Here is a 20,658-nt window from a genome sequence, read left to right on the forward strand (position 1 = left end):
TCTTACACATACACAGGTAACTCTCTCTCTCTCTCTCTCTCTCTCTCTCTCTCTCTCTCTCTCTCTCTCTCTCTCTCTCTCTCTCTCTTTGATGAGATGAAAGTGCTAGTGACGTGTTGTTGAGATTTTTTTTCTTTATATATAATATACATGTATGTATATGAACCGAACATCAGTGAGGAGTTCATGATATAGTAAGATATGACAGTGTATCAGTGAAGTACGGATATATACACAGATAAATAAACTTTTATGAAAAATATACCATGATGATACATATAGAATTTAGAGGTGGTCCGTAAATCCACGGAAATGTTTTCATACTCAAAGCCAGATTCTATGCTCAAGCCATATATCTTGTTCCGGTGATAGATGAATACAATTCTCATTTTATCAATATGATTTGGAAGAATTATGGAGTCTGAAAACCGAACATCATTTCAATGTTAACATTTGACATTTTGAGCGTGTCACATTATTAGCGGGTAACAGAGTTAGTTTGAGCACAGAATCCATGCTTGAGCATGAGAACGGTTTTGTGAATACGGGCCGAGATGTCGGTAATATAAGTTCAGTCTCACTTCAACGTACGACACTTCATACGTTTTTACGAATCTATGACATGTTTAAAACGAGGGTTACAAAAATATAACATGAACACAAAAATCAACTTGAAGATCTATATTTCATTGATTACATGATTGTTACTACACAAAGCACACAAAAGCAAAACTGACCAGTACAAAATGGGCAGAACTGTGCATGTTGGTAATTCAATTGAAACATGTTTGCAACTGACCAATCTAATAAAAAACGAAAATTTATGAATTTAACCACTGCTGGACAACACTACTGTTCAAAAGTTCTTCCTAAGCTCACTAACCATCTACATCCACAAAGCTACACCTGAACATTTTAATTAATAAAAGAAACAATATAATTACACGGTATCACTGGTCAAAAACCATTCCTTTTGGAACTTATCAGGACAAAACCCCTACGACAGCCAAATCGAGGCTGTGACGTCAATCGCACTTCTATACCATCACCGACTGCCTTCCACATTCTTCTCTTTGAACGACGCAACGACTCTGCAATGAAATAAATAGATAAATTAAATTACAAAATTTAATGTTAACTTAATGCACAATCTGTCCGTTCTCCAATGCAGAAATTGTTGTCATGTATTGACATAAAGGGAAAGTAATTTAAAATATTTGCATTAAATTGATAAATTGATAAAAATACCAACCTAGCAAGGACATTTTACCTAGAGAGGGATATAGTACCAACCGAGTGAGGGACATAGTACTGTACCTATAGAGATGAAGGGTATACCTGCCTAGCAAAGGACATAGCACCTAGTGAGTGACAGTGTTCCTAGCGAGGAACATAGCACCAATCTAGCAAGGGACAGAGTACCTAAAGAGAAAGAGTACTGTACCTAGCGAGGGACATAAGAGCTAGTGAGTGACAGTGTTCCTAGCGAGGGACATAGTACCAATCTAGCAAGGGACAGAGTACCTAAAGAGAAAGAGTACTGTACCTAGCGAGGGACATAAGAGCTAGTGAGTGACAGTGTTCCTAGTGAGGGACAAATTACATAGGGAGGGATATAGTACCAACTTAGCAAGGGAGAGGTACCTAGATAAGGATATAACACAAACTTAGCAAGGGGCATATAGTTCCTGTTGAGAGGCAGAGTACATACCTAGCGAGGGACAGGGTACCAGTAGTTGATATGACGCTGGATGCACACAGGGAACAATACCATATGCTCCTCCTCAAAATGCTGGACGATTTTCCTCTTCAAGTACAGGTCATTCCATGGCAGCTCTTTGGTCAGTACCACGGACAAATCTAGTCCATAGTAAAACAACATCATGGCATTTGACCTTTTTGCGAAATTCGCCTTGTCTTTCTTTCGAGTACCGGAGGGCTTCCACAAGGACCTCCTTTTGACCTCACACGGGGCAGTACCGCAGTGACGGCAGAGGGAAGGACCTGCGCAAACAGATATTTTTTGTTACTATAAATTTCCGAAATCCAAGGTTTACGTTTTCGATACACAAAACATGACTTTCTATGCATCCTGAGATTTTATCAGAACAGAATCGGGGACTGACAGTTAGCTTTCTGACTGGTTCCAGACACCCAAGTCTTACCAATTACGAGGCTGCTAGATAGTGGTACCCGTACTTCAAAGATTATCAAATAGCTAATTTGAAATTAAAGCCGGTTAATTTCACAATGACGCTGTACGTTAGCAAACAATCATTGTAATATTTAATCAAAACATTGGTCTGCATGATAACACAGGTATACATGATACTGAAATGGTTTCCAAGCTAGCAAACGTTAGGGTAGTTTTACAACGCTACGTTCATAGAAAGGTACATTAATTTTCGAAAACGTCTTAATTGAAAGGTAAACAGAATGCACTAGAACTGAAAACTGCTGCAAACTGCTGCGTTATTCAATATTTTAACTTTCGCTGGTTACTTACGAGCTCTCCATTCTTGGAACATTGACACGGCGGCTGACCATTTCTCTTTGACGACTTTCCAGACCGACGGCGCATAGCCCAACAGCAGAGTTAGAAGCACACACAGTAGATTACAGAATACCTCATTCCCAATTCGCTTAAAAATAAAAAATAAATCATAATTGTTTTCTGGAAATTGTACTATAATACAATCATTCAATGTTCCAGACCCGCAAATTCCTAAGATACCGACACCGGAGAGGAAAACCGTTATCCTCAAAATCTGTTAGTATCTAGAATAAATTGCTGCGTCTGTTTGGCTATTAGGATGTTTTCTTGATAGGACAATTCATTATTACCTGAAAGTAGTGGCTGCAAGTCAAATGGAATGCAATCATTTAATTCGCGGTAGAGTTTAATTCTCTGATCCGCATAATTATTACAAATAAAAAAAAGTGATATGTATCTCCGATAGAATGTTCACATTGACAGTGCTGAAAATCACTATAAAAGGTGTAATAACTTTGTGAGAAGAAGAATCAGATAAGCATCATCTCAAAAATAATCTTACTTAATTATTAGTAAAAATAGTGTTGACGTTTTCATAACAGTCATTAACATAACAAATATGTAGTCCTTACCGATGTCAGATCGGCAACCGATTGACAGACTTTCTCAATTTCTCCAGCGTTGAAATAATAAAACAATCTTTTGACATATCCTGGCTCGGGCTCCACGCTACAGAGGTAAAATTACAAACTTAAGATTAACAATTTCCAAACATTCAATGTCAAACACATTCGTAATCTTAATTAAGTTATTGACATTTATTTGAGCGCCGTGATGTCTTTGCGTAATGTCATTTCAAAGAATAACATCTAAGATCTCATCCTACCTGGTCTGGTCCAAACTTACCACGTAAGGTCCCGATACACAGCAGGCCCTTGGTGCATGGCGCACATCATTACCACAAATATCAAGAATAACTTGATATTCATTGTGGTAATCGAGGATTTTAACAAAAGAAGTGAATATCAGGGGAGTGACTGATCATCTCCGCCTTCGCCGATTGCTAAGCAGCTTAGCAACAGGTATGTGACGTCACAAGTGGGTATCTCTATTTTACCGATCATGACGTCATGTTATTGTCTTTTCCCTAAAAAGTGCAAGCGGTTACACGTTGGTGACAATGTGTATGGTACCAAAATGACTTCTGTTATGAGTCGAACCCTGGACAAGCGGCAGTGAGTGATTCTGGTAGGAGTCGAATTCAGGAGTAATAGCGACAGGATACCTTTGAATTCCACTAAAATTCGAACACGGCACAAGCGACACTTGGGTCCGTATTCATGAAACTGTTCTCATGCTCAAGCATGGACTATATGCACAAACCAGTTTTCCTGTAACTCACTTTAATCATGTCAAACGATCAAAAAGTCAAATGTAAACATTGGAAACAGTATACGGCCTTCAATGTTTTCCAAATCATTGACATTTTTTTTTATTGATCTATTACCGGAACACGAAATTAGGCTTGAGCACAAAATACATGACTGGGCATGAGAACGGTTCCATAAATACGGGCCCAGGGTTTGTGTTTCCGTCAGAAATTGCAGACACAACGAAAATAGAGCACATGAAAGTCTGCGGTGTAGCCCGGATCAAATATGTTATTCCTGAAATATTGTTCTATTAGGAGTTGAAATCTGGACAAGTGACACAGGTCTTGCGCAGTGTGTCGAACCCATGTGCAAATTGAAATTAAAACAGCAGCACATTTGAGTTTCACAATTATATATATATATATGCAGTAATCCCCCTTTGACATGGTCTCCGGTAACGAAAAGCAATCCGGCACAAAATGTTCGTACCAAGCTGTACTGTACGTGCCAAAAGGAACCATGATAAAAATGGAACATACGAGAATTTCTTCCCGAGATTCCACAAGAGTTGGGTTGTTCAAATGGTTATATCAACCACATTTAATTTGAGCCGGTTAAAAGTTGATTTCATTGTGCTTAGCACGTATTAAAAAAAAATAACACACATTCTGATATGGCGCCTTTCCGTCCACTCGTTCGCCCGTCCTTCTTTCGGCAGAGCCGATAAAGCATTTTAAGGTTCCCACTGCGTTTTTGATTCTCCAACCGCAACTTGACTCATACAATGTACAGAGCAAACGGAATGCACATTTTTGTTTTCGAATAGTCAACATTTAAGATTATACAAAATTTGAATTTTGCTTAAAACACAAACGAAAACAATCGGGAAGCGTCGGCGCGACGCTTCCCGTAAACGCATCTTTCCTCGTTTAAGTAGAGTGCCGACGGTTCCCGATTAAAGCGAAAGGTGCAGCATCCTTCATTCTGGAATATAGTTATTTGAGAAGGAAGCCTTATACGGAAAGCGTGGAAAAGGATCATCTGTATGTCGTCAGTGTTTGGTAAAATTGCACGTTAATTATCTACAAATAATGAACCATTTCACTTTCTTAGTTATTAAACGATGACACATCTTCAACATTTATAATTTCGTCTCGCACACAATTGATTAACAAGAAGTGGTTTATAGATTCGCATAAAAAGTCTACAAAATAACGAAAATATTGATGTTTAATGAAATGCTAAGAAACCTGTACATTTTTGGGGTTATACAATTTTGTGTGCACTGCATTTTTTTTGTATACGGGGTCAAGTCGGCAATAAATGAACTCGAAAGAAACATTTAATCGAAATGACAAGATGACTCTCTCTCTCTCTCTCTCTCTCTCTCTCTCTCTCTCTCTCTCTCTCTCTCTCTCTCTCTCTCTCTCTCTCTCTCTCTCTCTCTCTCTCTCTCTCTCTCTCTCTCTCTCTCTCTCTCTCTCTCTCTCTCTCTCTCTCTCTCTCTCTCTCTCTCTCTCTCTCTCTCTCTCTCTCTCTCTCTCTCTCTCTCTCTCTCTCTCTCTCTCTCTCTCTCTCTCTCTCTCTCTCTCTCTCTCTCTCTCTCTCTCTCTCTCTCTCTCTCTCTCTCTCTCTCTCTCTCTCTCTCTCTCTCTCTCTCTCTCTCTCTCTCTCTCTCTCTCTCTCTCTCTCTCTCTCTCTCTCTCAACTGTTTATATACATGTGTGTGTGTGTATGAGTGTGAGAATGAGTGAACGCTTGCACGACAACTTTTCATTCACCTTATTTGTAAAGTACTTCTTTGTGTGCCATCTTGTAATTTTGTTGTATTTTTTTTATGGAAAGGGAATTTGTATAAGTTGTATAACTTGTGCCCAATCCAGTTGCATTATGGCAATAAAATATGTTTAAATAAAATATTGGACGTTCATTACTCCGAGGCCAGGGCCCATATTCATGAAACCATTCTCAAGCACAAGCCTGTTTTTTGTGCTCAAGCCCAATTTCTTCTGGTTATAAATTGTTCAAAATATCATATTTTTGTCAATGAGTTGGAAACAAATTCAAGACTCTTCAACGGAATTCAGTTTTCAATGTTTACAATCGACTTTGACATTTGAAATGATTTAAGTGAGTTACAAGAAAGCGGGTTTGAGCACAGATTGGTTTGGTTTGGTTTATTGCTTACCATCCTATCGACAGTTATGGTCATTTAAGGACGGCCTCCCCTGTGTGCAAGATGCATGTAGTGTATGCGTGTGTGTTTTGGGAGGCTGCGATATGGTCATGTTTGTCTCGTGATAGCGCGGAACTTATGCCGACTTTATAGTGCTACCTCACTGAAACATACTGCCGAAGACACCCAGCAGGACCCCCCACCCGGTCACATTATACTGACAACGGGCGAACCAGTCGTCCCACTCCTAAATTGCTGAGCGTTAAGCAGGAGTAGAAACTGTCATTTTTACAGACTCTGGTATGTCTCGGCCATGGGACAGAACCCGAAGCCTTCCTAACAGGGGCGAACGCTCAACTAAAGGCCAAAAGTGAGGCATTGTCAAGGGAGACATTAGGGAGAAGTAAGTTGTTTAGAAAGAAGAGAAAAGATAAGATCCCAAATTTTGTCGCCTCTTACGATCATGCAATGGGGGCAGCAGGTACAATTCCTACGCCCTATCTGCAGGTACAACCCATGCCTGAGCACGAGAACGGTTTCATGAACATTTGCTGGTTTTAAAGCAACAATAAGGTATAGAGACCAAGTCTTTTGGCGTGGTATGGTATGCATAGACGTAAAGGGACATTTTTGTCGGAGGAAAGCTGGTAGAGTGCCCGAACTCCAATGTGCTAAATACATTGACATTTCTAGTACAGCCGAATCTGTATTAAGCGACCACCCAAGGGAAATGAAAAAAACGGTCGTTTAATAAAAGTACATCGCGCAAGTGTGCTAATTAAAAAAACTAGCATTTATGCAATTAGGCTATAAATATATAAATCATTTTTCTTGGCATCCGGCAAAAATGGTTGAGGCTTAAGATGTACCTACTGAGGGACTTGTTAATTTGTTACATCTATATTTGGACCTAAACTAACGTGTTCAGAGTAATTGTACATGTTTTAGGGGTTTAGATCGACTTTTAATAAAAATTACATATGATCATTAAATTTGGGGTGTCATTTTTTTTACCGAAAGTCGACCTAAAACACGTAAAATGACTCTGAACACCTTAGTTTAGGTCCAAATATAGCTGTAACAAATTCTCAGGTCCCTGTGGACTATAATATCTCACTAGAACTGTAGTTCAGATTGTGTTCGCTGTTCCTTGAGTGCGATGTCCGACATTGTCTGATAAGCTCATCTTCGCTAGCCAAGTGTTCGCTTCGTATATATATACACTCCACTTACAGGGTAAGTTGAGTGTATACCAAGCGAACACTTGGCTAGCGAAGTAGACTGGCTACCATCCCCTAAGTTTTTATGAAGAATTTCTCAGCTGCATTTTACTACTAGCTTATTTTCTCCCCCTAGTTTAGAACTTCACAGACATCCAAGTCATCAAAAAATATTAGAGTTATTTTTTTTTAATTACATGTATTTAATATTCTAGAGACGGTGGTCAGTCTACTAGCGAAGATGCTGATAGCTAGGCAGGTTGGACTACCCAGTAGCCGGCTCTAGGCTCATATATTTATCACCTATTTATAGGTATCTCCGAATTGTCGGTAAACATATATGCATGTGATATTATATAGTGTTTCATCGTCGAATATCAAGGGTTCCTATTTCTGAAGTGTTAAACTAATAGTTGACTCAATTACAGCCTATTGCCGTTTAAAAATCAACATACCGGTAAGCCGAGTCTTAGTCGCATACATAACATTATGTGTTTTATGATTAGTTGTGCAATACGTTTCTTCCAAGTGTTTATTGCATGTTAGTTTTTTTTAATATTATTGTTTGACTCTCTGTTTTATTAAACCTCTGTTCGAAAGTTTTGTTAACTTATTGTTTAAATAATGTACCGATAAAACAATTAGGTCATTGCTATGAATTATATCATTTCCACACATTTGTATATGTTTGTATCAATCTTTACCCAACACTATGGGTAGCGTTGATGTTTGTATTGTCTTACATATACTGTAGGAATTGGATGTTGGTTAAATTAGCCGCGTGCTTGGTGCTTTATTATATCGTATACATTTTATCCGCACATGTCTGCTGGATAACCGAACTACTCGATAGTGAAGCGGACGTAAAACCAATCAATCAATCAATCATCCGCACATGGAAAAATACAAATTCTACGGAATCAAATCGGGATTCGAACCCACGACCTTCGAACTCTGACAGATCCCCCAACACGTCCCCTGACGTCAACATAGCCCAGGGCCCACTTTTATAAAACATCTCAAAGTTAAGGGAAATCTCAAGCAATGTATTGACTATGGGAAATCTTAGACTTGAGGAAATCTCAAGAGTTGAGATGTTTTATACAAGTGGGTCCTGTTACAGTCACATGAGGAAATCCTGATTTCCTATTTGTCTGATAAACTATTTCATTGTACATGTACTTATCACAATTGAATGTATGTGTATGCTTGTTTTCAATAAACATGATTTAGCGTGGGAATTTGGGATAGGTCAAACCCGTCCCTATAAGGTAACATTGTTGAAATGTTAGGAAATACTGGAAGTTAGATAATTTGAAGAGATCAATGTTAAGCCCGAGAAAGTGGTTTACCGCGATAAGGTCGCCACTTTTCTAGTCATTGTTGACATACCTGAGCCTACGGAACAGGTAAAAATCAGTGAGGTACGGCGCACCAGGGGGAGATAAACCATTCTGAAGATGATCGGGCAGATGTTGGGTGACTATAGAGGGGCACGGTTCGGATTAAATAAGGTATGTCAAACTCCTGAGAACATGTCCAATTTTACATTTGATCGCTAGTAATCGTACCACACACATACTATGATTTGATATAGGCCACACCAGGTATGTATATAACGTTGCTTTTTTATTGCGTTGAAGTGCACAGTAACTTTTCTTATGATTCTCTAGAGCTCTTTGAAGTAATGTTTGGCGGACAATCATTCGATACATGGCTTATATTATTTCCTGAGATATTTACACATATAAGTTGTGAAGACTCTTATCCTCTAAACAGGTGTACAATAGAGCGCATACATATCTACATATCACCTGTGTCGGACCACACCTGTTGATCGACTTCTGTTTACTACCTGCACATCAAGGGCGATAACCTAGTATGGATTACGCGGTATTTCATAGATATTAAAAAAATCATTTTTTTTCTTTTTCTGATGTTATTATTACGTACCCGGTATTCAAGAAAATATGATATAAAAGTGAAAACATGTTAATTTAGAGGCCTGAACGTTGCAAAATGAATTATGTAGAGATAATTTGTTATACATAAAAAAGAAAGATTCATAACTTAACACAATTTTAAGACATGAATTGATTTTTTTTTTATCCATAATCTAAAACTTCATTGTTTACATTGAATGCATAGTATATATATATTTCTATTGAAGCTTGACTACATGGCAGTAAACGGAATGAACATGGGTTGAGATCTGGACCTACAAATTACAGAAAATTTCCTACTGAAAACAGAGGAAGCTGACCTGTTACCATGGTGATGGAGAGGTTTGATATTGACGATGACCCGAGGAGTCAGAAGTACCGTGCAGTGACGAAGCGTGTGTTGGTGCTGGGTGTGGTGTGTCTTGTCCTGACTGTAGTGATGGTTGCAGTGGTCGTCTCAGTCATTCTCACTGCAGAAAATGGTACAGTAGATTTCGCTTAATATCACTTTCTCAAACGTGACAATAACCGAAAAGTGACATTAATCGACGTGATATTAAGTGCAATGTACTGTAGTAGTTTTATCAATATAACACTTGTTTTACTCTCGTCTTTGTCCCTTGTGTAGTTTGTAATACAAAAAATAACATTTAAAAAACACAAATGAAAACATGAATTGGTATTGTTCTATATATATTCTGTTCACTGATGCATATTATAACTAATTATGCAAATGACTATATAATGAAATATGATATAAAAATCTCAAAAGAGGTACAGCACTTGAGATATCCTCAGTAACTCATTTAGATGCACCTCGATTAAAAAGAAATTGATGTTACTAATGAATAACCTTTTACGCTTAATATATTATTTTTTTACCAGAAATAATTTTCAGATATTTTTGTTTATTGCAGATACCAAACAACCTGTTACTGCTGCAGCCCTACTGGGGGATCTGACATCCTCATATCTAGACCAGACAAGGCTGGGGTCATTTAGTGTAAAAATGTCACGGAGTACAGAAAGTGTCGTGGGTGGTATGGGGTCACCAGGTGTAATGAGTTCTATTCATGTCAGCTCCAATTCCTATCATATCACAACTTCATTTAATGTACCAGTAACACATCGACCTATGACCTCTTCATCCATTGTCACTCGGTCAATAGACTTAATAGAATCATCAATGGAATCATCGTCAGAATTATTTTCATCAGAGCCATTTGTTTCACCTTTCAGTACCATTGATCCCATGCACTCCCCATCACTTAGTGTGTCCAGTTTAGACTTTGACGCCATGCTCTCTGTATCTATAGACGATACCCACATCTCCATTCCTGTCTCACAGTCTTCTGTGTTTAATCCTAGTTCAGTGTCTTTGTTGCCATCGGAAGTATCAACTTTTGTAACCATGGAAACCAATCAAATGATGTCATCAGGTCACTATCCATTGTCCTCAACCACTGATGTGTTAGGTGTGTCCTCAGTTCCGATGTCCTCAGTGGTAGCAACAGACAGGGATAATGTAACCCCAAGCTTCTACCCAACCTCATTTTCCCCCAGTGATGTTATGACCTCATTTCCAAGGTCAGAGGTCACCTCACTTGGTTACACCACTCAAGAGTCTACAGTACACTCATATTTTCAGACAACAGCATCACAGCATCATGTATCATCTGAATCAACCCTGTCATCAACAATAACAGATATTTCTACAACTAACCTACATTCATCAGAAGCAGACATTTCCTCTAAGTCGGAGGATCACATCATTTCCTCTTCTTCAGCACATTTATCTACAGCATTTGTCTTGTCCTCCTCATTAGATAGTCATTCTTCAACTGTAGATGAGAAAATGAAGGTCACATCATCTTATATTTCTGATTCAATGATGTTACATGATGTTTCTTCTACCTCTCCTGAGTCTGGATCTGTATTACTGAAGAGTTCTAGTCAGCCAGTCATCTCCCCTTCCTCCTATAGACAGCAGGATGTCTCTACACCTCTACTTTCTACCTCGGTGTCCTCACACATGTCTGTGTCTTTGATCTCTTCCCTCTCAACACCATTTCAGTCCTCATTGACCTTTGACCTCATTACAACTACACCCAATGTTCTAGAGTCTGGCCATCTTATTGCCACACTAGTCCCAACCCGTGTCTCTGTGTTAATGTCCTCCTGGGTAAGTGGGAATGATGGCCAGAGTAGCACCCACGTGCAGTCTTCTGTACATCCCACCCTGGTCACGGAGGAGACAACGTCTTTGTACGTCAGTGAGAGTACAGAAACCACAATCACTTCCACACACACAACACCCACAAGTAAGTATCTATGAATAGATAGTCATGTTCTTTTCAAAGGACTTCAAAAGAAAATTTGGCTCATCCAAAAATGAAGTTCCTAAATGGGAGTGGATGTAAATTCATTGGTCTCTTGACTTGATCTTTATATTCATCGAACCCATTAACTCATTCATCCCTGGAGACACATTTGAACTCTTCCAAATGAAAGGTTGGAATAGTTCATTATGAAATTTCAGGGGTGAATGAGTTAAGCCTTTGAACAGTATATGAACTATAAGTATAACTTCACTCATAAGACAGTAATATCATAGTTCAAGAAACCAGCAAACAATACTAAAAGCTATATATACCAGTCGACATCAGAAAAGAATGAAAATTTAGTTCCTGGATGTGTACATTTGCCTTAGGTAACCCATGTCCCACTGGTCAGGCACCTTGTGAGGATGGTAGCTGTCTGTCAGCAGACAAGTTCTGTGATGGGGTGGCTAACTGTCCCGATGCCAGTGATGAAGCCAGGGACTGCAGTATGTATAAAGTTTAGCTTTTTAGCTCTTCCAATTCAGAGGTTGGAATAGTTTATTATACATTTTCAGGGGTGAATGAGTTAATATTCCACACAGTGGTAGCCACAACAATAAGATAGTGGTCACTTATGTTACAGTGCAATCTAAGGTATAACAAGGAAATCTGCCAGAATGATTTTTCAGTTTCAAATAGCCTGGAAAAAAGATGTTACAAATTTTTTCTGTTTCATATGGCCAGGAATTTAAGTGAACAGAAAGCTATATTTTTGTATGTATCAAACATTCTTTTGTTTTCTGGTAATGTAAGCAATTTAAAATATAGAGCAAAGAGATGTCCCCATAGGGTTATATAAGGATACTGCATGATTTTAAAATGTTCACATTGTTTTTTTCTTAATTCGATAATCATACAAATTAAACATGTCTTCAACCCTTACCTAATTAATGAAATATCATCATTTGAATAACCTGTTTGTTTAATTATTGGTACTTATTTTACCAGGTTGTGGGAGTGGTCAGTTTAAGTGTAGCAGTGGTCAGTGTGTGCCCAGTCAGGCCAGGTGTAATGGACACCTGCAGTGTAAAGACAAGACTGATGAATTCAACTGTTCAGGTAACCATGCATACAGAGCAAGTATCTGTTTTAACTCATTCACCCCTAGAGACACATTTTAACTCTTCCAATTCAAAGGTGGGAATAGATCATTCCGAAACTTCAAGAGTGAATGAGTTAATGAATTATTTGTCAAAAACAATACATTCTGATGATTAAGTCTCTACATGACTGGCTCAGATGGACTGAGTGACAGAAAAGATACGGTTGTAATAGAGTGTCTGGGTAAATGTACTGTTTTTCTTTTTTAGAAAAGTTCATGTAGCACAACCAGGTCAGTGTGTTTATGTGTGACCTTTTGATGATTACTAATGTATATACTCTTCATCAGACAAATCAACGTTACACATGTGTGAAATGAGGAATTAAACCAACAAATTGATGTGTCTATGCTTGGTTTAATACCTGGCCATAATGTACGAGAGTCTATGAGTCCCCTCATCTCGATTCAGAACTGGCCTTCTGTACGGATGGTTTCCTTTATCAACTGGATATGCCACAGTGGGTCAGTTCTGATTTGAGATTTTTTCATTGCCAACTCCTACATACTTTACACTTATGTGCATATGCTTCAATGTGACATGTCTGACGAATGTGACAGAGTACATGTAACCCGTCCTGGAAATGTCACACCATACACACTTACTGGTTGTGCTACATGGACTTTTCTGCAATCCATAAATACCAACCTGATGAAAATGTTTAGAAATAACCATACTGCAGTTACAAAATGTCTTTAGGTTACCTCATCATTTAAACAGTTCTAAGAAACTTTAGTGTCTGTTATAGGTAACTGAACTGTTGTTTTGTGGTTTCTGGGTGTCTAGGTAACCATATTGATATTGTTGTTGCAGGGTGTTTTGGTTTCCAGTGTGCTTCAGGGTTGTGTCTTTGGACGCATTCGAGTCGATGTGATCAGGTGATTGACTGCGATGACCTCAGTGATGAACTCGGATGCCGTAAGTTTATTGTCAGCATGCTATTATATCACACAGGTATACAAGGAAAAGTTAATGTCCTATTATTGTGACTGACATCCTTCTTGTCCAGCTAGACTGTATTAGTATATCATGCATACTTGGGGTCATCCTCGATATCCAGGGGTTACGCTCACTTTCGCTCTCTGCATCCCTGGAATAGGTCATAGCAAAATTGAAGGCACAACGATAGCTGTTTGGTTGGTCTCGGGTAAAAATAAACTGACCAATCGCCAGGCTGATACCTGTACTTTGAAGATTACAAAGGAGCGACACCTGACTTCAAAACCTGTCAATCATTACTGTTACGCGACTGCAAGTTTTTTTTATGTTTATCAAAGGATGGAACTGGTAGTCTTCTTGTTTCGTCAACAAGGTGGCGCACACTGAGCCTTCAATTTTGCTATGACATATTCCAGGGGAAACTCTGGCTTTCCTCCACCACCAAAACCAGGCACTTCCTTAAATGACCATAGCTGTTAATAGGACGTAAAACCCAAACAAACCAAATTGTCATTTGTGTTTTATACACTTCATTTGAACTCTTCTGTTATAGCCTTCAGACCTGGCTTCAAGAGATGTACCAACGGTATCTTTATCCTTGCCTCTGATTGGTGTGATGGTGTGGACGATTGCTATGACAACAGTGATGAGACACAGTGTGGTGAGATATCTGCTCCGGTATTTTCTTCAGATAATGGAGCTCATGTTCTGAATTAAGTACAACCACTTGTTAAAAAATCTTAATAAAATATTTAACAATATCAAATTTTGGAAGGGGAAGCTAAATGGCAGAATCTATTATATGAAACTTTAATCTTAGATTTTGAAAATGAACTGACTACTGTATAGCGGTTATATTTCGTATTTTTTTTTATTTCGCTGTATTTGTGCGTTGATTAATATCCGCCAATTCTAAACACCAGCGAAATTATCAAAAACGTTTACCGCTTTTACAGACCTTATCAAATGTTAAATACCCATAACCCAACGCTGTTATGCAAGCTTAAATGAACTCAAATCAGATTAATTATCACCGGACAACTGAGAAGTTCATGTAAAAACAACACTTACATATAAGTGGCCACAACTTATTTATGTGTACAAAGTAGGTGATTAATTGATTTTACTCCTTTAAAGGTACATACACATTTGATTTTCTTTCGAGTTTACCTGTATTTCAAGATTTAACCCTTAAGTGATGACACTCAACTTTGCACAACACATGGGATTATTTCGGGTGCACAGCGAAATTTAACCCTTGCGAATCTGTACCGTATACGAAACCGCAAAATATTGACCCCTGCGAAATTAAAGCGCTATACAGTATAATACATATACTCTCTATGATAGTATGCGACCCCCATACAGAAGTGGCATGCCAGGACGGTGGCTGTATACGACTGGAGTGGGTCTGTGATGGAGTCTGGGACTGTACTAATGGGACAGATGAGGAGGACTGTGGTAAGTACCATCAGCAGAGATAGAATATATAGTGGTGGTTCTTAACATTTTATACCACTAATGAACTGCCGCTTGGAGACTACTTCATTGGGACAGACAAGAACGTCTGTTAGAATAAAGTGAAGTATAGTTGTGGTTCTTAACTGACAGTATCATGGATGTATAGTGGGTCAGGGATGTTTTCAGATGGACAACGTTATCTGTTGTATGTACATTTATAGTTAAGTACCACCAGCAGGTATGTAACAGGAAAGAGACTAGTGTGCTTCCACCAGGGATTGAACCCTCGATCTCCAGGTTCCTAGAGGGCTTCATGCAATATGGATGTAACTGATTTGCATTCATACCGGCATGAAAATTAAAACAAAGTCTGCATCAGTCATCAAACTTTACAGTCCTGCAGCTCCTGGTACCAAATATGTATTGTACATAGACAGTTGAAGTTTATACACACATGTTTAACTTTTTTCGTAAGTTTTCTCAATTTACACATTATTTTTTCAATATTAATACTAAGCTATGAAATGTGTGTAATATTCTGCAGACCGGTGCAACAGTACAGAGTTTGTGTGCCCTGACTACCAGTGTGTTGCTATGGATACGGTCTGCGATGGTCACCATGACTGTTCTGGAGGAGCAGATGAACTCAACTGTTGTAAGTAAAGGTCAAGGTCAGATAACACAAATGTTGTGCATTTATAACATGTATCTATCAGGTCAGGTGATCTCTGCTATGTCTCTTTTTGTACAACGTATGAAACTTTAATGATGTACTGTGTGACATTCAGTATTTGTGGTTGTCAACAGTGAATATTTTCACAGCAAAATAATTACTCTAATTACATTTAACCAGCTCAAACCAAGACAGTTTGTGCTGCAAATACATTAATTAAAACATAACATGAGGCTAGATGTTAACAACTAATGTTTCATGTTTTAAAGTACAGTATAACACGTGTGACTTCTGTAGAAATATCAGGCACTTCAAGACAGGTTATATCTCAAGTTGTATAGCTTCCATTGTATTTATCTTAATGTAAAATTATAGTGTTTCAGTTTCCATGTAGTTTACACTGTATGTTTCTGAATATAGAATAGTGTATCAAACTGCTGTTTCAGTTTACATTGCCAGTGATGACCAGTTTAATTTAAGCTTGAGTACTGGTCAGCTGTTGGTCCAGCACTCAGGCCAGATCCAGCCAATCTGTAGCAGCCACTGGACACAGCAGTTGAGTCACCACATGTGCCGACACCTTGGACATGAGTGAGTTCCAGGAATGTTTAGAGATTAAAAAAGATAATCATGTTAGTAGCACCATAGTTGATTTATGTACAAGCACTTAGGTGTATTACATAAGGTGGCATATAGCCTTAAATACAGTGAGACCATGATGAGAGTTTGAGTACAGTACACAGTTGGCCCTGATACACTGTAGCACAAAATGACAAATACTTGCTCTTTGAAAGTTTGAAAAGCTCTTATAAATAGTTTGTTGATCTCCAGTATTTGTTTGAATGAATCAGAATTTGAAAATGCAAATTTACATGATGTCTAACTTATTGATTTGAAATTGTTGGGTAAGAAGTGTTAATTGACTCGAAGTGTTTAATGTCATGTTGAATTTACAGGTTCATGTCATGATGAACATCACTTTGCTGCAATAAAACACTGTATACTGAATGTTACAATGTATTATAGACATTTCTGATTATATATGTTTCAGATAAATGATCACATTATTTTACAGAAAGTCTATCCAGACGGTTTACACACCAGAGATGTCATCACCTCAGAACTCTTATTTTGAACTGAAGTCAGATGTTTTGATGTCAGGAACTTCAGAAATTCTTAGTAATATTGTAAATGTGTAAGTGATTTCAAAATTTAAGCAGTTTCTTACAAATCTGATGTTTCCTATGTGCATGAATGATCAGAAGTTTTAGATAATAATTAATGTGATATTTATTTGCATGGACTATAATTTGTTTTGTTTTGTTTATATATTTGCTTACATATTAAAAAAATACAATTAATATATAATGAACTTTAATTAATAAGTTATATAGAAATATGCTATTTTTAATGCATAAATGATTAATCTCTTTTGACAGGACAACGTGTTCTAACGGCAGCGTAGTCAACATTTCCTGTTCAAAGAAAGGTAATTATTACTTAATTGTTCACCTTATATTTCATAGAGGTAGCACTTCTTTATCAGTCACAGAAGTATAACATATCTCAAGCTCTATACAAGTTTAAATCTGTCAAAGACACAAACATATCATATATTGTTGCTTGGAATTCAGAAAAAGTGCAAATCAATGTTATGTATTATCAATGATTTTTTTCCCTTCTGTTTCCATTGTATTGAATAATTCATACAGCAAATAAATGGAAATGTTCCTGTATATGTTTTCATGCTTTCTGGCTGATCCTTGATATCATTTTTTTCGTGGTTGACATGAACATTAACGCACATTGTTGTACTCTGTAGAGTGTGGAAAAAGGTCAGGGGATTTTCTCACTGCTTACATAGCGGGTGGAGAGTTATCTCCCCTGGGGAAGTGGCCGTGGGTGGTGTCTCTGACATACCTGGGGGAGCCACTGTGTGCTGCTGCCATAGTAACCAGCCAATGGCTAGTAACTGCTGGACATTGTGTGGCACTGTGAGTAACATGATGTGTTTGAACTTAATTGAAATAGTGGCTCACAGTCAGCCTGTAATAATCCAGTAAAACTCATGCTATTTGTATTTATCAAAATAATCTGAAAGCTGCGTATTTAAAAATGTGCGAGATTGATTTTTAACTATGATTCCACTCAATTGTAGTTTTGTAGAGTAAAACTTACACTTTTGCAGGCCAGGAGTGCACGATTACATTCAGACACCATTTTATGTCCAAGCTTCTGCTGGATCTGTCAAACGCTCTACTGACCAGAAATCTCGGAGTAACATGGTTGCTGCTGACAGAATTGTACAGCATCCAAACTTTACTTACACTGGACTCGGCTCAATCCTCTGGGATCTAGCCTTGGTCCACCTAGAACAACCTCTGACCTTCACAGAGGTCATTCAGCCAATTTGTCTCCCCCTGGATGAGAATAGTAACCATGACAACTGCTACCTGGCAGGGTGGGGATTCTTGGACAATGATGGAGGTATGTAATGTTAAACATTATCAATATATGGTGGTAAAACTAGTATACAGAATCATTCTTTGGTAAATGTAGATTGGGGTCAAATGGTTCTAGTGAATCAAGTATCTTTCTGCTTTGTTGGTACAGGTCAGTTACCCCAGTACCTGAGGGAGGCCAAAGTCCAGGTTTGGGATGACGAGACATGTCGGCGGGACACAGTTCCCCTGGAAACCAGCGTCAACACCAACATCACCCTGTGTGCTGGTTACACTGGTGGGATCCTGTCTGGCTGTCAGGTACATTGGGCATTTCAACCAGACAATGATGTCTCTTGAATATATATATTTTAGGAATCTGATATTCGTTTTAAGTCCCTCTTTAAGCAAACACCAATTTCTTAAAAAAAATCATCAGGGTTTTGAAAAAAAAATAAAAAATGAGCATGAGTTTGCGTTACCTATATGCAATATGTTCAAATCATTAGGGTGTACATGAAAATCCAATTAACTCATTCACTCCTGATATTTCATAATGAACTATTCCAACCTTTGAATGGGAAGAGTTCAAATGTGTTTTCAGGGGTGAATGAGTTAAAAGTCTCTTCAACGATTTCATCAATTTGACAGAATGACATGAATTCATTACATGGACAGATTATGCAGTGACAAAAAAACAACAACAAATCTTTATATCAATATTAAATCCTGTATAAAATAAATATATCCATGTCATGTTTATTATTTCACTTCCAGGGTGACAGTGGCGGCCCCTTGATGTGTGAGGCCACCAGAGGGCGCTGGTTTCTAGCTGGTGTGTTAAGTAGCGGCTCGGCCAACTGTGCAGTTGCTACTACTCATGCCGACAGGTACACTCGAGTGTCGGCTCTGAGTGAGTGGATTTCTAATATAACAGGGACACTCTGAAGTCAAGCATAGGAGAGTTATCTCTGATTAAGATTCCTGACATCATAGCAATATTGTTAAGCCTCTAGTAGGTATGAGCATCAGCTGGGGGGATGGATTTCTGACATCACAGGAACAACTTAAAGTTTGGTATACAGTTTTTGTACATCAGCTTTGAGGGATTACATTTTTGACTTCGCAGAAATATTTTGAAACCATGCAGGTTTATACATATCATTTGACTCCCAGGGAGACAGTGGCGCCCCCTGGATGTGTTAGGCCACCATGCAGAAGGCACTGGTTTCTATCCGGTGTGCTTAGTAGCAGCTAAGCCAACTGTGCAGTTGTCAGGCATACACGACATCAAAATGTTAAGTTTCAACCATAATGGAAAGTAGTTAATATCTGACATAACGTTATATAGGCGCTTCATATAAAGATTAGTCCCAAAGAATACAGCTGAGTAGGCTGGAACATTTTGACTCGCAATTTGCAATCAGCAATGTGACTGCTATGTATTTATTATGTGATTTTTGTACAAGATTTTGTAGCTTGGATATGTATCATAAATTGTGCCAAGGTCAAATTATTTTCCGACTATTTATTATCATTGCAGACAGCAAGATCTGAGCAATATCATGACTTTTTGTTATTTTTCTACGTTATATATGTACAATGAATAAAATTGACATATTTGTATACACATAATATATATATGTACTGTTTTTATATTTCAGTAAATAAATTAATGAAAAACTGCTTGTTTTGTGTATTTTTAGTTTGTTTGGGTAACACACAGTACCAGTTCGAAAACAAACATAGGCATTTTCTTGTTAGGGCACAACACTCCGTAGCTTAACAAATATTTCATGCTTCTCCATACTTATATGTCTAGTATCTTATTATATGGTAAAATAATTAATAGATAACTGCTCCTTAAAATTACCCTCATGTTGTTAATCAAATGTTAGGGGCATGGCAAGACACATCCCCTGATAACAAATTTAGCACACTGGTAAGAATGTCCCCGATATTCCACATATTACTACAGTAAAACCCCAAGTAAAATGGGCTGAAAATACTGAAAAAAACTTCTACTCATATATATTTTGCGCATCGATTTTTTCCCTTAAAAATGATGCCCAAAATGTGTGGAAAATTGACCTCCGACACGAAACTTTGACACAAATATCTACTTTCTCAAATCATTTATTAATTAAATGTAGTAATTGTTTATAAAATTTCTATACATATTTTTAAATATGATTTTTGTCATCCACGGTCCATTTCAATAGCGAGACAAAAGCTACACAGAAAATTGTAATATTTTTAACTCTGCATTTAGAGCATCTGTTTACTTGAATATTGAGTATATTTTATGCATAATTTAAAACAAACCAATAACCTGAGACACCTCAAAGTCATCACAAAAGCTGATTAATTGTGATCTTTATCAAACCGGTCAACTTCAATAAAATGCATCCCATAATACTTATCAAATTGTTGTATTTATTATATAGGTCATCTTAT

The 20,658-nt window shown here is 37.8% G+C and overlaps 1 protein-coding gene and 1 long non-coding RNA gene across 4 annotated transcripts; one reads left to right on the forward strand and one right to left on the reverse strand.

Annotated features, from left to right (window-relative positions):
* Positions 1 to 679: 679 nt before the first annotated feature.
* On the reverse strand, positions 680 to 3,199 carry LOC110456658. Its single transcript, XR_002463611.1, has 4 exons — positions 3,127 to 3,199; positions 2,507 to 2,642; positions 1,712 to 2,004; positions 680 to 1,091 (listed from the first exon to the last, which is right to left on the reverse strand). It is a non-coding gene; the product is annotated as an uncharacterized LOC110456658 (long non-coding RNA).
* Positions 3,200 to 8,671: 5,472 nt separating this feature from the next.
* On the forward strand, positions 8,672 to 20,593 carry LOC110456664. 3 transcript variants are annotated; one of them, XM_021507521.1, is made up of 17 exons: positions 8,676 to 8,777; positions 9,043 to 9,156; positions 9,434 to 9,688; positions 10,124 to 11,527; positions 11,917 to 12,033; positions 12,536 to 12,646; positions 13,501 to 13,605; positions 14,180 to 14,287; positions 14,977 to 15,087; positions 15,632 to 15,742; positions 16,207 to 16,351; positions 16,836 to 16,955; positions 17,200 to 17,249; positions 17,583 to 17,754; positions 17,949 to 18,247; positions 18,374 to 18,522; positions 18,979 to 20,593. In XM_021507521.1, exons 3-17 carry the CDS (start codon positions 9,535 to 9,537, stop codon positions 19,147 to 19,149), a joined length of 3,327 nt encoding a protein of 1,108 aa, XP_021363196.1. In that variant the 5' UTR covers positions 8,676 to 8,777; positions 9,043 to 9,156; positions 9,434 to 9,534; the 3' UTR covers positions 19,150 to 20,593. The 3 variants fall into 3 exon arrangements, with proteins under 3 accessions (XP_021363195.1, XP_021363196.1, XP_021363197.1); XM_021507522.1 differs by having other exon boundaries at positions 9,043 to 9,142; XM_021507520.1 differs by lacking the exon at positions 9,043 to 9,156 and having other exon boundaries at positions 8,672 to 8,777.
* Positions 20,594 to 20,658: the final 65 nt, after the last annotated feature.

The sequence above is a fragment of the Mizuhopecten yessoensis genome, unplaced genomic scaffold (assembly GCF_002113885.1).
Source record: "Mizuhopecten yessoensis strain PY_sf001 unplaced genomic scaffold, ASM211388v2 scaffold8821, whole genome shotgun sequence".
Lineage (NCBI taxonomy): Eukaryota > Metazoa > Mollusca > Bivalvia > Pectinida > Pectinidae > Mizuhopecten > Mizuhopecten yessoensis.